General features: G+C 51.4%; 5 protein-coding genes across 5 annotated transcripts; 1 reads left to right on the forward strand and 4 right to left on the reverse strand.

The window, feature by feature from the left end:
* Nucleotides 1-2,482: 2,482 nt before the first annotated feature.
* HOO65_011220 (uncharacterized protein) lies at nucleotides 2,483-4,479 on the reverse strand (the record flags this gene model as incomplete). Its single annotated transcript, XM_071005587.1, has 2 exons — nucleotides 2,483-4,374; nucleotides 4,437-4,479. The coding sequence occupies 2 exons, from the start codon at nucleotides 4,477-4,479 to the stop codon at nucleotides 2,483-2,485; spliced, it is 1,935 nt and encodes a 644-aa protein (XP_070863041.1).
* A 787-nt stretch (nucleotides 4,480-5,266) lies between these two features.
* HOO65_011221 (Phosphoribosylaminoimidazole-succinocarboxamide synthase) lies at nucleotides 5,267-6,199 on the forward strand (the record flags this gene model as incomplete). The annotated part of the gene is made up of 1 exon (XM_070999914.1): nucleotides 5,267-6,199. One exon carries the CDS (start codon nucleotides 5,267-5,269, stop codon nucleotides 6,197-6,199), a length of 933 nt encoding a protein of 310 aa, XP_070863042.1.
* A 404-nt stretch (nucleotides 6,200-6,603) lies between these two features.
* HOO65_011222 (uncharacterized protein) lies at nucleotides 6,604-10,120 on the reverse strand (the record flags this gene model as incomplete). Its single annotated transcript, XM_071005329.1, has 2 exons — nucleotides 6,604-8,972; nucleotides 9,925-10,120. The coding sequence occupies 2 exons, from the start codon at nucleotides 10,118-10,120 to the stop codon at nucleotides 6,604-6,606; spliced, it is 2,565 nt and encodes an 854-aa protein (XP_070863043.1).
* Nucleotides 10,121-11,860: 1,740 nt separating this feature from the next.
* On the reverse strand, nucleotides 11,861-12,532 carry HOO65_011223 (uncharacterized protein; the record flags this gene model as incomplete). Its single annotated transcript, XM_070999915.1, has 1 exon — nucleotides 11,861-12,532. One exon carries the CDS (start codon nucleotides 12,530-12,532, stop codon nucleotides 11,861-11,863), a length of 672 nt encoding a protein of 223 aa, XP_070863044.1.
* Nucleotides 12,533-13,218: 686 nt separating this feature from the next.
* On the reverse strand, nucleotides 13,219-14,797 carry HOO65_011224 (putative DNA primase large subunit; the record flags this gene model as incomplete). Its single annotated transcript, XM_071005753.1, has 2 exons — nucleotides 13,219-14,546; nucleotides 14,608-14,797. 2 exons carry the CDS (start codon nucleotides 14,795-14,797, stop codon nucleotides 13,219-13,221), a joined length of 1,518 nt encoding a protein of 505 aa, XP_070863045.1.
* Between the last annotated feature and the right edge of the window lie 609 nt (nucleotides 14,798-15,406).

The raw sequence follows: 15,406 nt of genomic DNA on the forward strand, positions 1-15,406 counted from the left end.
GTTTGACTTGCTCCACTTGGCCTACTGCTAGTCTATGTTATGCCCAGCCTCGTCTTGGGCATAGATAGGATAGCCAGCATACAAGTCCAGCCGACTGCCCATAATCCATGTCTGCGTTTTTGCCTATGCTAGCACTCACTTGGTGTTTCGTCCAGCTGTGCTCGGATGCACAAATGAAAGTATCCCCAATAATAGGACTAATGGCTGCTAGTTCATGTGCTCATTTTACTTTGTGCTTGGAGGCGAATAGTGTGCTCGACGGGGGGATAAAAATACGAGAAGGCGTGTTTCTTTTTATTTTTATTTTATTCGGTTGGGCTGGCTAGAAAGACTGGCGTAGCAAGGAGTTGGAGGGGGCAGAGAACGGGGAGAGGATGGAAAGAGAGATGGATAGAGAGAGAGAGAGAGAGAGAGAGAGAGAGAGAGAGAGAGAGAGAGAGAGAGAGAGAGAGCAGAGACTGAGAACAGAGACTGAGAACAGAGACTGAGAACAGAGACTGAGAGCAGAGACTGAGAACAGAGACTGAGAACAGAGGTGGAGGGCAGACGGAGGGCGGGGCAGAGAGGAGGGGAGGAAAACCCTGATCTTAGTGACTGCCTGTTTTGCTAGACACCATGTAGTACGAGACCTCGAGTACTTGCCTAATATTTTCTTCTCTTCTTCCTCTAAGCATCACCACTACACCCCCCATAATCCCCTCTCTCATCCCTATGTCATGCTTTCCACACTTCTTAGTCTAGCTCAGGTAAGTCTGCTCCAGCTTCAACTGATCCCATCTCATCTCGCCGTATCCCTCCCCAAGCTAGAACTCTGGGCCCAGCAAGGGGGGGGGACAAGATTCGTCACCCATTTCTCTCTCCCTATGAAAGCAACCACTCTAGGCAAATCATCAGTTAGCAAAGCACTAAAAAAGGCACAGTGGAAGCAAAGGAAATTTGATATTATGCCGACTCCCAATTCAACTACGACTACAAGGAGGGCTGTGAAAGAAGCCCCCCTCCTCCCCTTTTGATCACCCACCCCCCTCACCACCTAGGCTCCCCCGGTTTGTAACTCCCTGTCCCTTCTCCCCTCCCTTGATCCAAATTTGTTTTCGGTAGCACTGAAGAAAGCAACCTGTATCATTTGCTTTGCAGCGCACCGCAAGTTCTAGTTCTAAGCCATGCGTCGTGAAATTGGCTCAATGGAATCCCATCCAGACTTTGTTCTTCCTCCTCCTCTTTGTCTTTCCCTAGGCTCCGTTCTTGACCACCCCGTCGCCTCCCCCCTCGTCCTGTCTATCCTACTGCTACTCTCCTCTTCGCTTTTAATTATGCATCTCGTATTGTGCTTCCCTTCCCGCTGTGTTCCCCCGATCTGTATGCCCAGCAAGACCAATAGAGTGCGAGAACCCTGTGCTGCTGGCTAGTTGGTTCTATTTCCAGCCTGTCATGTCACTCTCATCACACTCTCTCTTCATCGTAGGCTCCAATTAAAGAGGGGCTTGTTGCTATCGTGAGAATTCGGTTCTCGTAAACGCTGGCTCTTGGGCTGACTCTAATTTCCGTCCTATTTACCCTGACCGCTGCAGTTGCAGTTGCAGTTGCATCTCTAGCTGCAGCCAGCGCATGTCCATATGTGCGCTCATTTGTTCTTGTGATATCATCTTCTCTCTTGTGTCGTTGGACAAGAACATCATAGGAACGAGCAACATAGGGGGGCTACTATCCCACCGCCACAGGGGCAAGGTAGGATAGAACAAGGGCATGTGCCCGTAACCTTCCTTTGTGATCACCAACCTGCTCACCGAAAGAATGAAAAGGAAAAGAGGCTTGGAACTTGCTTAGCCTGCACTATTATGCAGTAGGGCGGCTAGCCTACTTTCCGTTCCCCGACTTCATGCTTTCTCTCTTGATATGGCAAGCATCGTTCTCACCTACTCGCCCCCCCCCCCAAACTCTGCATCTGATGCCCGCCTCGCGCATTGGCTTGCTCGATTATGGCTCAGCCTCTTCTTTGCGACAGGCAACTAGAAGCAAGGACGCCCAACTCTAGTCCTTCATTTCCCTCACCCACCCACCATAGCCCAACCCCCAAAAAGCCAGTATTCGAAACATCGACAGATGTCACAGTTCTTGTCTGTGTCAAGTTGAGCCTAGACGAAACTCTCCCGGACCCCCCCCCCCTTCTTCTTATCTTATCAAGCAATAGTAGAATTGAAGCAAGGGCTGCTTATAGTAATGTAATAAGCCTTAGGATCTGGATCTTGGCCTGGCTTGGCTTGGCGGTCAGTGCAACTAACTACCAATCCCATGTCTGAGTTTCTTCTTCACCTCACTACCTTTGGTGACTTCAACTGAAGGCCCTCTCTTTCTGCGTATATGCCTCCCCTCACTATGAGTTGCTGCATAACCCTTTTCAATTCAACTAGCCTCCCGTAAAGAAAAAGACAAAAAACATATCCTAAACAATGGCTCTCATCTTAGACTCTTGAACTTTCTCCTAGCTTCCACCTCGCATGGCCTTCATCCGTGCTTCTGCAGCCCTTGCCCTCCTCTCCCGCTCTAGTCTCATGCGCATCTCTGGCGTCAGCCCACGCGCCTCTTTCTCACGCCTCTCCTCCGGCGTCATCTTGGCGTCCGCTGAGCCTAGAAGGCCCTTGTCCTTACCCACCGCAGAAGTCACTGCCGCTGGACTTTCTCTGCGTAGCCGGGCCTCTTCCGTCTTGCGTCGCTCGGCCTCCTTGCTCTCAGCTTCTTTGCGCTCCCGCTCTGAGCGTGCCTCGGCATCGGCTTTCGAGAGGGGTGCAGGCACTTTGGCTGCAGCCCAATCCCATGTGGTTTCACCCAGCTCTGAACGTGCGACTCGGAATGCATCGCGGGCTGCACGATCGCCTGCAAGTTCAAATGCGGTGCGTCCTTCGGCGTTGGGCACAGTCGGATTGGCATTGGCACGGGTTAGAAGCCCAGTGATGATGGCAGCCGAGCCCTGTGTGGCGGAAAAGTGAAGGGCTGTGGGAGCATGGTGGTGCTGATCGGCCGGGAAAAAAGAAAACGAAGCATCGATGTTGTTCATCTGGAAATAGGATAACAGCGCCGGCAGTTTTGACCGGCGAATAAGAGCCTGGATCTGGCTTGTGTGCAACAGCGCCGTTTCTTCCTCCTCGTTGAACTTTGGCTTGGCAGGGGCCTTGGTGACAGTCTTTGGTGCGAGAGAAGCCTTAGGCTCAGGTCGCTCTTCTTGCGGCAGTATCTCCTTGACCTTCAACCGGGTCAGCTCGATGAATGCTCGCATCAGCTCGTTCTGCGTCGCACGTCGAGTATTGAACGGAAAACCGCGAATTCGGGGGTCATTCACCTGGAGGACCTGGCCGTCGTACGGGCCGAATAGGGTCCGTCGGTTTGTCATTCCTGTAGCGCGAATAAAGTGCAGCTCTGCAGTATCAATGAGAGGCTTCCACTCGTTCAACAGGGCACGCACATCATCTACTAGGGCTTGCTCGTTGTACCGTCGCAACGTAGAACCAGCCGAGTGTGCTGCGCCCTTGGCATTGTCGTTGGCCGATTGTGAGCCACCCTGCTTGCGACGCGTGGTATAGCGGTGGAAGGTTTTATGAGCCAGAACGGTAGCCTCGCGGTTCAGCGGCCCAGGTGCATTGTTCTTGGTCTGGCGAGGTGATAAAGCAACCACCATGGCGGCAAAGTGGCCACCACCAATCATGAGCATGAAGATGTGAGGACCCTTGTAAGCGGTAAGTGGGCTGCCGTCCTTGTTGAGCTTCGGCGCAGGCATGGGAGCTAGTTGCTTGCTTTTCATAGCTTCTATTCTCTTTGAAATGTCAGATAATTCCCCGGGGCCAAACATTACTCGATATACGCCAAAGTATGTGTTTAGTGGGAGGAGTGGCGACTCGAACCACACCAGCGGAGTCTTGGCTTCCACCCTTTTCGCTACGCTGTCACTATCATCATCGTTGCCATCATTGCTAGATCCTGGATTTGCAAAGCCTGATAGATTGGCCTGTCGTTTTAGCAGGGCGGATAGTGTGCTCGCTTTGCTTCCCTCTTGTTGGTCATCCTCAGAGTCAGAGGAATCCTCGCCCGACAGACTTTCATCGAGATCACCGACAAGTTTCTCAAACTCGGCCTCTGTCACTGGAACCAGACCACGTAGCTTTTGCCGTAGATTATAGTTATGTAGATCAGATTTGAGGTGGCTGCGCTGATCCAGCATAGACTCGAATGACTGTGAACATAGTGAGCACGACTGAGACCCCACTGGAGAGTCGCTAGGAGCAACAGGGACAACAGTGGTTAGCTCTGACTCTTCTCTTTGAAGCTCAGGTGCATCCTTTGCGGAGAGCGAATCTAGAACGTGAGATGGGATGTCATAGACTGCAAGGCATAGGTTAGTATCAGAACTCCGTCCAAGTAGCCCAGGCGTTAGTTTTACTTACGATAAAGAGGCCTCTTGGAAACATCGGCAGTCTTTTTTGACATTTTAAGGAAAGCCGTTTAGTAAGGAGGTGGTGAATAGTGTAAGGAAGTATGAAAGCCAAGGGTTGGTGTGTGCCCATGATTTTCACAGGTCCTGATAGCTTTTATGGCTTGTATTTATCTACTAGGCTGGCGATGCGTCACTTGGCTGAAGGAAGACGAAGCCTAAGGGGACAACAGCTGGTGGCAGCTGGCACGATAGACACAACCACTTGTTAGACAAGGTTGTCCCACATCGCCCCACTCACAAGTCATTGCATTCATGATTACATCACACAGCATTTTGTATTGAACATGAAAAAATGGGGATGCAAGTAGAGATAAAGGCAAGCCTTCAACTTGGTTTGGAGAGAGGCTATAGGTGGCTTGAAATACTGGCGTTGCTGTTGTTGTGGTTGTGGTTGTCGCTGCTGCTGTTTTTTTTAGGTTTTCTTTCTTTTTCCTCTGCTTCCAAACTTGGTGTTTGGTGTTGTAGTCTAGTGATGTAACTTTAGGCCATGTCCTGCTGCATTGTTAGGTTTGAACTGCTTCCTGCTCCTGATTAGCGCAATGTCATAGTCCTATAAGCCACTAAGCCGCCAGTTTTGCAGAGGGTAATTCAGGCTACAGAGGGGCCAGCTGCCTGTAACTTAGAAGCTCCGCCGAAAATTCTGCCGAAGTCGGGGGGGGGGGGGGGTGACTCTTTCACAGCTACGTCTTTTCTCTCCTCTCTGTATTCTTTTAGTGGCGTCATAATTGCTCACAACGCATCCATCCATATCCATACGTCATCGCCACTTGGTAGCATACCATGTCGTCTACAGCCGGTATCACCTCAATTCAGCTTCCATCGCTACAGCATCTCGCTACCGGCAAGGTACGCGAGTTGTTCCGCCTTGACGACAACACCCTACTCTTCGTCTCGACCGACCGCATCTCCGCGTACGATGTCGTTCTCGACAACGCCATCCCCTACAAGGGTGCGGTGCTAACTTTGACCTCAGCCCATTGGTTCAAGGTCCTCTCAGCCCTGATTCCCACTCTCAAGACGCACGTCGTCTCGCTGACCCCGCCTGCCTCTCTTTCGCCCACCGAACGCGCCCTCATCTCACACCGCAGCATGACAGTGCGCCGCCTGAAGATCTTCCCTGTTGAGGCCATTGTACGCGGCTACATTAGCGGTAGTGCATGGGCCGAGTACAAGGCCAAAGGCACGGTGCACGGCATTGCCGTGCCGGCTGGGATGCAGCAGAGCCAGAAGTTTGCGGAGCCTTTGTTTACGCCCTCCACCAAGGCCGAGCAGGGCGAGAAGGACGAGAACATCCACCCCAGCAAGGTTGCTGCACTGGTCGGGGGCGAAAAGTACGCCAAGCGCATCGAGGAGCTGGCTCTGGCGCTGTACTCGGCCGCTGCAGAGTATGCGCTTGAGCGCGGCATCATCATTGCCGACACCAAGTTTGAGTTTGCTCTGGATGAGAAAACAGATGAGGTCGTGTTGGCTGACGAGGTTTTGACACCTGATTCGTCCCGCTTTTGGCCAGCCGACAAGTATGAGGTTGGACGTGACCAGGACAGCTTCGATAAGCAGTTTGTACGCAATTATCTGGTGGAGAATGGCGTGAAGGGCAAAGAAGGTGTCAAGCTGCCAGAGAATATTGTCAAGGCGACCGAGCAGAACTACAAAGACGTGTTCCAACGCCTGACGGGGCAGTCATTTGAAGATGCGCTCAAGACCACTCTGTGATAGCAACAAGAAAAATAAAACAAACGAGAAATGGGGGAGGGAAACCTCACAGCTTGCATTCACTTGCACAGAAAAGATAGAGGCATACATACATACATACAGACAGTTGTGGGCTACAATCACATCAGTAATATCGCACCAAGAGGTGGGAAAGCAACAAGTAAAAACTCCGGATTAGCAACTATGTATAAAACACACAAGATTGGAACAAGGCCCATGCAAAAGCCGTGGTGTAAAAACAAATCGTGCAATATGATCAACCAGCCCAGGCTAAACCGAACCAAAAGAAAGAGTAAAAAAAAAAAAAGGGAGGGGGAAACGGAAGCGGCATAGAAAGGAAAAAAAGAAAAAGGAAAACTGAAGGGGTAGATCAATAGAGAAAAATGTAATCAAAACGCAACAGGCTAACTTCGACTGATCTGACTCGCCGTGGTTCGTGACTCCTCCTCCTCCAACACATCGCTCAGCCGTGTTAAATGATGGTGTGTTGTTGGAATATCCCACGATGCCCCGCTATACGGGTTATCTGCTGCAGAGACTGACTGGCTGGTTGATGTTTGTGGAGCAGAAGATGACGCTGGTGATGCCGACGGCTGCATCATGGCCGACGAAGACCCCATAGTAGCAGAGGTCATGGCCTGATACTGTTGTTGGCTCTGGCTTGAATCCTGATGTGTGCGGCTGCTGCTGGGTAGGTTGTAATCGTCCATATCGGGATGCGACAATGGTGACCCGGACGTCTCGTACGGGATAGGCCGACCCCGGGAATCAAGAAGTCTGTTGCCAGCGGCATCAAGCACGTAGCCGCTATGGTAGTGAGAGTCGGCTTCGACGGAATACTCAGGGTTAGCAGCAGCCGTAGCGGCAGGAGGCTGGTGGGGCGGCGTGTAGCTTCCGGTCACCTGCTCATGCTGCTGCTGTTGTTGTTGGGCTTGAGCTTGAGACATGTGACCGCGACGACTGTTACCGGCACTCATGGGCACCACTTGGACGCCACCGACGATTGTGGGCTGGCCGTTTTGCAACGAGAATGTGCGCTCACGCTCCTCCTGTTCTCGACGGCCAAGTTCCTCCCACGCACGGCGTGCCTCCTCCTTAGAGATGGTCAGCTCCTTCTTCATTTCGGCTAGTTGGCGCTGGAGAATATTGACAGTCTCGGTGTTCTGCGCTTGCACAGCCTTTTCACGGCGGGCATTTTGCTCGTCGCGTAGAGCAGCCTCAAGCTGGGCTTTCTCTTCTTGTATCCTCTCCAGTTCCCCGCGAGTCTCAAAGAACCAACGCTGGAACTTGCGCTCGGAGCTAGCACGGAGGCGCTGGAGCTCCACGACGGCATGGAACAAGTTTGCACCAGCGGCAGACAGGTCTGTTACCTGGCGCGATAATGTCTTGCTTAGAGGGTCGGTTTCTAGCATGGTGCCGTTCATTTCCAGTCGCCTGATCCAATGACGCGTGACACCCTCCCACTGGGCGGAAAGAGCCTCCCAGCGCTCAAAGGCATGGGGAAAAGATGACTTGGACTGCGAGGTTGATTGTCTCTTGCCTGAGCCGCTGGAGTTGGGCGGGGCTTGGGATGAAGGGCCGGCTTCAGGGCTGGCGTCCATGTTAACATTGGTTGTGGCAGGATTTTGGGCGATGCGGGATCGGGGCGTGGTGGGCTGAGCTGCGCTCGCCGACATGTATGATTTTGTATGTGAATTGGGGGATTGGTATGTTGCACCGCCAGCAGCAGCAGCAGCAGTAGTAGTAGTAGCAGATGCAGTGGTTGCTTTGCGTTCGGCACTCCGTCTTCTGGCTTCTTCCTGCAGCCGCAGCTCGTGTTCCGCAGCGGCACGGCGACGCTTCTCCTGGTCTCTCATGATGGAATCTTGCTCTTTCTGCTCGGCACGGCGGCGTTCACGGTCCTGGCGCTCTTTCATAATCTGGGTCGGGCTCTTAATTCCGGCTGCAGCTGCGAATGCAGAAACCGCGGGCGCAGTACTACTAGACACTGTAGTCTTGTGACGCGAGCTCATTGTTTCCACGGCGGTGGGTGGCTTAGGGGTCTGGCGGATAAATGCAGACCGAGAAGCAGAGGGAGGTACTAGAGGTTGCGACTTGACTCTCCGGTGGGCTCTGAAGACGGGCTTAGCCTCAGGAACAGCCACCGATACGGATGTATGGGGATTCTCGGGGAGCGGAATCTGGATGCCGTAGGGCTCGGTGAGTCTCGCCTCTTCTTCAACAAGATCAGGCGTAAACGAATACGGGCTGCGCAGCGCTTCTTCTAAAGCGAAGAGCAGGGCGCTGTGATAGTGCTTGTGGCGATGGGCGGTAGACAAGCGACCACCCAGGTTGTCTGAAGCTGTCACGTGTTTCTCAGGGGATGGAAATTCAGGAACGGTGAGAGCCTCGTCCGAGTCTGAGTCCGAATCGCTAAGAACCTGCGAGTGGATGCGGGAGCGCGAGCTAGATCCCTTGTCAAGAGACCGGTGATTGGCAGACCGCGAGGCAAACGACGAGAGGCCTTCTCTGTGGACGGGCGTGTGGCGCAGCGCGTGGCTGGACGGGGTTGGCGATCCAGGAGCAGAGAGCGACGGGTTTTCGTAGAACTTTGGTGAGGGTTGGAGCGCGCGGAAGTTGCGAAGGGGGTAGAAGCGGAAGGCGAAGCTGGCGAGTGGAAGGCTTGGGCTTGGGCTGGCTGCTGGCGATGTGCAATGGAGTGGGCCTGGTGCGCCACGACAGGCAATGAGGCGGGAAGAGAGGTTATATGGAGTTTTGGTGTTGATCTGGCGAGCTGGGATTGGTCAGAGAGGAAAAGTTCAGTGCAGGCTTCGGGCTCGGGCAGGCGCAGGCCTTGGCTGACTATGTTATCGTGACAGTGCAGCAAGCAATACAAGCCGATGTATGATCAATTGGCAAGAGACAGAGGAGACGTACCCAGCGATGGAGGTTGTCCGGAATCAGAACAGGCGGATGAATCAGAACCGCAATCACAATGAGCACCAAGAACGGAACAACAAGCGAGGAATGGACGCTTGATAGAGTGTCTTGTAATTAGTGCGAGAAGCAAAAAAACAGCATGAAAAAGGCAAAAGAGTGTCTGTTTCCAGAGTGCCCTCCCACAGAATATTTGGTTTGAGACTTGGGACTTGCGATCGAGAGAATGAAAAGAGCCGCTTGGAATGTTGATGGAAAGCGCTTTCTTTTCTTTTTTTGTCCCTTTCAGCCCCTTTGGCTAGTGTGCAACAAATGCAAATGGCTGGGAAAATCGAGTGAAGCAAAAAATAGGCACAGCTGTTGGTGATGGTTCAAGGAAAAAAATGATGGTGGCTAGTGGGGGCGCGCTATTCAAGGAGATGTTTGGGCGCTGTCAAGCCGGTAGTTGGCCTGTTCCAGGGAGTACCTTCACTGTAAGACTGCTGGTAGTGTCCTGTTCCAGGGGATGTCGTGTCGTAAGACGGGTGGCTAGTGACGTGAGGGTGCTGTAGCTAGCGCTATAGACCACAGTATCCCTCTTATCTTTCTTACACAGCGAATGTCTTGGCCTGGTAAAGCCAAGTCAAGTAGCAAGACAGAGAGAGAGACACACACATACACACACATACACAGCTCTTAATAAAGAGACAAGCAAAGCTCTGGAGAGGCCTAACAAAGGCCAGCCTCGGCTTGGCCTAGAAAATGCACGTCCAGCACCCAGAAAAAGAAAGGGAGAAGGAGAAAGAGAGCAGACCAGCGACCCAACTCACCGGATTCTCTGAATAGCGAGAACGAAAGGGAACCAAAGAAGAAAGGAAGCCTTGGCTTTTCTAACAACAGAGAAGAAGAGACACGAAAGCGGCAGAACAGAAAAGGAAGCAGGATCACAGCGCGTTTGGCCTGTGGCCTGGCCTGGGCCCTGTTGTTTTCTGCAGCAGCCATGCCATGGTAATAACGAGAATCCATAGCAAAAGCGAAAACTCTTCGCTTGCTGCACTTTTTTTTTTCTTCGACAGCTTGGACCGGGACAATGGGACGCTGGCTTAGCCTGACCTGGGCTGGCTTGGCCTGGCCTTGCCCAAATCTGGTCATCAATTGACAGGGCAGTCTGGCTGACCGCTGTCCTCCTAATCCGTCCGTTCTCCTTACGAGGAAGGGAAGAGGGAAGGAAAGCTTGTCCTTCGTCTGCTCTTCTGCTCTCTTCACTGCGCCCACGTCTCAGAGTGGCCATGTAACCACCTGTCTAGAGCCTTGATCCCATCCTAACATTCCCGTACGGCTTCTTTGATCGCTCACTCTACTTGTTGCTTTGGGCTGCTTCCCTTAGTCTCTCTGCTCCTCTGTCCGGCTGAAAGATAACAGCAGCCTCCGTCTATGCTTTGGCCCGGCCTAGGCTAGCTACGTGGACGCACATGTAGGTTGTATCAAACGCTGACAGACGCGACCTGGCGGACGCGTTCAGCTCTAATTTCCGACAAGAGCTGAGGCCAAGCAAAAAAAAATAATCCATGAGCGAGGAGGAGGTTTGAGGCGACCAAGCTTTCTCTTTTTATCCTTCTCCATCCCGTGGGCTTGTCTTGTCCTCTTGCCTTTGCTGCTCTGCAAGATAGAATAGGGCCCAGCCTCCTTCAAACTATGCAAATGCATGCATTGCTTGAGTCTACGTATAGCATGGCTGTCCGTATACAGCTAATACAAGCATCCTATTGCCCTCGATGCGGTGTACCACCATTGTCGTCATGCCGCCCTAGATTACTCACAGCAGCCCTAACTCTCCCTCTCCCTTCTCCAGAAAGACAAGACAGCAAGCAAGCCTCCGCTCACGTGCACAGAATATAAGAGCAATCCTATACATATGCTACGCTGCATGTGTTGGCGTCAAGCCTCGGCTTCAACTGGCTTTGCTGGCTTTGAACATCAGCAACATCTTGCTGCTGCTTTTAGTCGTCCATGACACACATCCCAATCCTCACACCCATGACAAATCCTTCTCGCTAGTATCAAATCTTCTCTTGTTAGAAGAGAGAACAATAGAGGCGAATCAATTTCATCTCAGGTCCTGCAGGAACAAAAACACTTTGCTGCAAGTCGGGCTCAATGCCCGACTAGGGCCTCCCCAACTGAATTTGCACCTTGCTTCGAGTGCTAAGGCCAAGGCTAGGGCTAAGGCTAAAGTGCATGTTTCTTGCTTTCCAAGTCTCTCTTCCCGCACGCAAAGGCCTAATCTCTGTCGTCAAAGTTGGATTTGTTGTTAAAAAGTCACTTTGGGTGTCCTATTGGATGTTACAGATCAATAAACCCCGGCTTGGATAGAAGGGGGGAGTGAAGTGACAACCCAACCCAGCCCAATACAATTTCAACTGCCTATCAATAGACGCTTGACTAGGGTCTAGGGTTTGTTTTGCTTTTCTTTCTGCTCATCAAGCCACTTCTAATCTCCCGTTTATCAGCCTCCTTTGATCTGAGCCTAGCTTGGCCAAGAGCCTAGCTTCCCCTGCTTTCTTGCGGTCATTGGGTCCCTGCTAAAAACAAAGCTTCATTAACTATCCTTCCGTTCCAACAATCGACACTTGGAAAAGCCCCGTTTCAAACAATCCCAGACTAAGCCCAACCAAGCCAGCAAGCAACGAGTCGTCGCGTCGCAGGGATGGTTAAGCCAATGCTGGGCCAAATGCAATGCCAAATCTGCAACAATAGGTCGACCTGTTAGCGCTTTCCGGATGATTTCTTGGACGCCTGTTTTAACGGCGACGACGATGACGGTGTGCCATGTCTCGATAATGTACCAGCGCCATGCTTGGACGACGACGACGACGAAGAAGAAGAAGATGGAGATGTCCGTCCATGCTTAGAGCTTCTTCCCTGTTTGTGGGTCTTTCTCTTGTCCGTCGATCCCGCCCTCGATTCTGCTTGAGGCGTTTCCTCCAGCTGTTGTGCCAGGAGAGCGATACGCTGTCGATTCCCCTTGATTATATCACGAAGACTGGAAATCTCATCAAAGTATGTCTCCAGCTCATCCATTCGCATCATGTAGCCCTCTAGGCGTCCCATCTCTGCGTCTGCATCTACCATCGCAATCGTCGCATCATTGTGCTGCGTCAACGTGCTTTGTGCAATTTGACTCTCGAGCTGCCCCATTTGTGTCTTTACGTGCTCCATGACAGCGTCAAAATGCTGTCCCAGTAACATGATTGATGTTGTGTCTAGCCGAAGGTCTTGACTTTGGCTGGAGGATCCTTTGCTGGCTGCCCGCGAGGAGTGCGGTGATGAGGGGCTGAACTGCGTTGACTCAAGATAGGCCTGGCTCTGGTGTATAATGTCTATCTGTCGTTCGCTGAACACCATATCTGGCTCAAGTACGGTAGAATGCCTAGGCATGGCGAGAATTAACCCCCATATACTGGATTTGAGTACTATGACAAAAAGGTAAGGGCCTGGGTCCACTAGGTCCAATGACAATGGTCTTGAAGCCTCGACAAATATCCGTCATGCTTCCCGTTTATCAAGCCAAGTAGGGGAAACAACTCGCTTCTTATGTTGCACTTCTACACCAACAAGAAACCATGCACATAGATGGCTCCCTCACCAAACCTGACAGCTAGCATAAAACTTGTATACATGAGACCCTGCGGCGTCGCACAAGCCTCGCATATGACTGCACGCATACAAAGCCTAGGCCTGAAGGCGACGATACTCCTTCCCAAGTTACACACTTGGCAGTTTCTCTGCAGCTCATTCTTGGTGAATAGGGTCTCCAAAGAAAATTTCCGACTTATACAACATTCCCATCGGAAGGCTCCCGAGACATGCAATAGCTGAGTGATCGGAATGTGGATGTATGTATATGTAGAGAATTTGCAAATAGCCGCATCTTATATTACCCATCATGAACCGACATAAAGTGAGACAAGGCGGCCGCCTGCTAAGTGTCCAGGATAACCTCATGCCCCAAAAGCTCCAATCAAGATAACTCAATAGCAGGGTGTTGCCTGGAAGGAGGAAGAAAAAAAAAATCATAAGCCTATCCCCCGGTCTACATCGCATCTCATACCCCAACAACCCACTCAGTAGCTCTCTGTCTTAACTGATTGCATCTCCTTGGACTTTTCCAAATCACTTAGAATAAAGCTCCGCTTGAAGTACTCGTTGGGATGCACAATAGTATCCAACTGTGCCGGGGCTAGAATTGATTCATCCTTTGCCCGTTTCAGCTCGTTCTTGTGCACATATTCGAACACTCTGTTGCAGCCCATGTGGAACTTTTGCTGCTCCTTGTCCTGTAGCACGCCCTGTATCGTTGCACGATCGTTAATGCCCATCGATTGCAGTAGTGCTGTCAAGTTTTCAGGGCTAAAGTGCCGGTACGGGCAGCCGTGTGCATGACCCGGTCCCGGTGCCGTATCAGTGAGAATCTTCTGGCAGGACATAGGCGAGTACCCCCCACCACGGCGATTTGTATCACCACCGACATCGCCGTATGCATGGCGCACGTTATACCTGTACTCTTTGTTGAACTTGTCTTCGGTAATATTGCGGAAGCCCTGGCGCCAAAACATCAGGCATTCCTCTAGATTGAGACCAATACCTTTTAAAAACAGTGTGTACTGCAGACGGCCATTGTGCTTGAGATGGTTATCGCGGCGCAAAGTACGGTGCAGATGTGACATGCAGGCAGGGAAGTGTTTTGACAGGTTGTCAATATTGGCCGCGCTAATCTCGGCGCCCAGAGGCACAGAACTATTAGTCATGTAGCTATCTGGCGTCATAAAGTTCTTAGAAAGGTGGTTTAGAATTGGCGACAGTCGGTCGTCCTCATCGAGACGGGGTACGGCGCGAGCAGTGAGCTCGAGTTGTTGTTCCATATGCTTAGAAAACTCGGCACATATCATTGCTGTCTGCTCACGTCCGGGGACATAAGCCTTTCCGCCGCGTAGATAAACCTTCCTGGACTCGACCAGCTCTGGCACCCTCATCCAGTCTACCTTGAACCAGGTCTCGTCCTCGACCGATAGTCCGCCCTTTCTAAAGGTTATGGTGGCATCCAGCTCTGTTTGAATCTCTGCCTTTTCCTCAGCCGAGACATCAGAGAACCACTCTAGGTCCAAGGAACGCACAAACGCCGCCCGCTCTTGTGAATCATCAGACGAAAAACGAAGGCGGAACAAGACAGTTTCTACACGAGCAAATCGCCGCCGCAAATCATCGGTGCGGCAAAAGGCAAGTCGGAGAATAAAATGGCTGTAATGGTCCTTTTGCCGCTGTGAAAAGAGTTGGGAGGAGTTGGATGTGTTGGAGTCGAGAGGGAGATATTTATCGAGAATGGGTTTCATATAAGTTGCGGTCTCGACTGGTGTGCGATTACGGTGTAGGCAAGCCTCCAATTCGGCGAGCACTGCGATCAAGGGAATTGGGTTAGTGCGGCCACGCCGATTGCAGGATTGGCTACTACACACCTCGAAGTCGGTCAATAGCCCATTGCTCAAACTGTTCAAGCGTTATGTCTGACGTGGGAGGTTCAGCATAGAGATTGAGACGATAGGGATATGTGTGGTCTTTGAAGATGGCCTCTGAAAATTGCTTCTTGCGGTGATCAAGAACGTTTCGCCTCTTGGGATCGATGCGGTTATGATCTGTCCGTAGCATTATGTGTGGCTTTAGGAGTGAATGTGTACTGATGGTAGAATTTTATTTAAGCAAATAGTATTGTAGGCAAAGTAAACAAGAAAGTTTGTTTCGCTTGTCGGCGCCCACTATAGTTGGGAATTGGCGGTGGGGGAATCAGCGATGTTTCGCAAGTGCTGTTGTTGCCATGGTAGTCGTACCGGTGGTCGTGGCTCTACTGCTTGTCTAGGATTGTTGTCGCGTTCACTTCCTCTTCACTCAACGCGTCCAGATGCGCCAAGATCTAAACTAATTAACACGCTGATTTGTGGCTCTGACAGCTGCCAAAGGCGCAGTCTGCCAGCCGCCAGTCTTCAAAACTTGAGTCTGAACTTGATATTTAGCAGCCATGGTTCTTCAAGTCTAATGGGCGTCGTTTGATCTTGGTGATTCCAGTAGACGTTAAATATATTCGAATCAAATTCGAGTCCAATGTTTTTTGCATCACCTGACCGACTACCTAACCGCGCCATTGTAGCGACAAGTGCTTGAGCCAATTATCCACTAGGGTTGTTCTTAAGAATATAACCCTTGTGAAGACAACAACAACAGGCGAAATTTTGTGCGTCATATTCCTTGTTCTTAACAGCA

Source organism: Ceratocystis lukuohia (genome assembly GCF_044167205.1).
Source record: "Ceratocystis lukuohia strain C4212 chromosome Unknown Supercontig1_pilon, whole genome shotgun sequence".
Classification (NCBI taxonomy): domain Eukaryota; kingdom Fungi; phylum Ascomycota; class Sordariomycetes; order Microascales; family Ceratocystidaceae; genus Ceratocystis; species Ceratocystis lukuohia.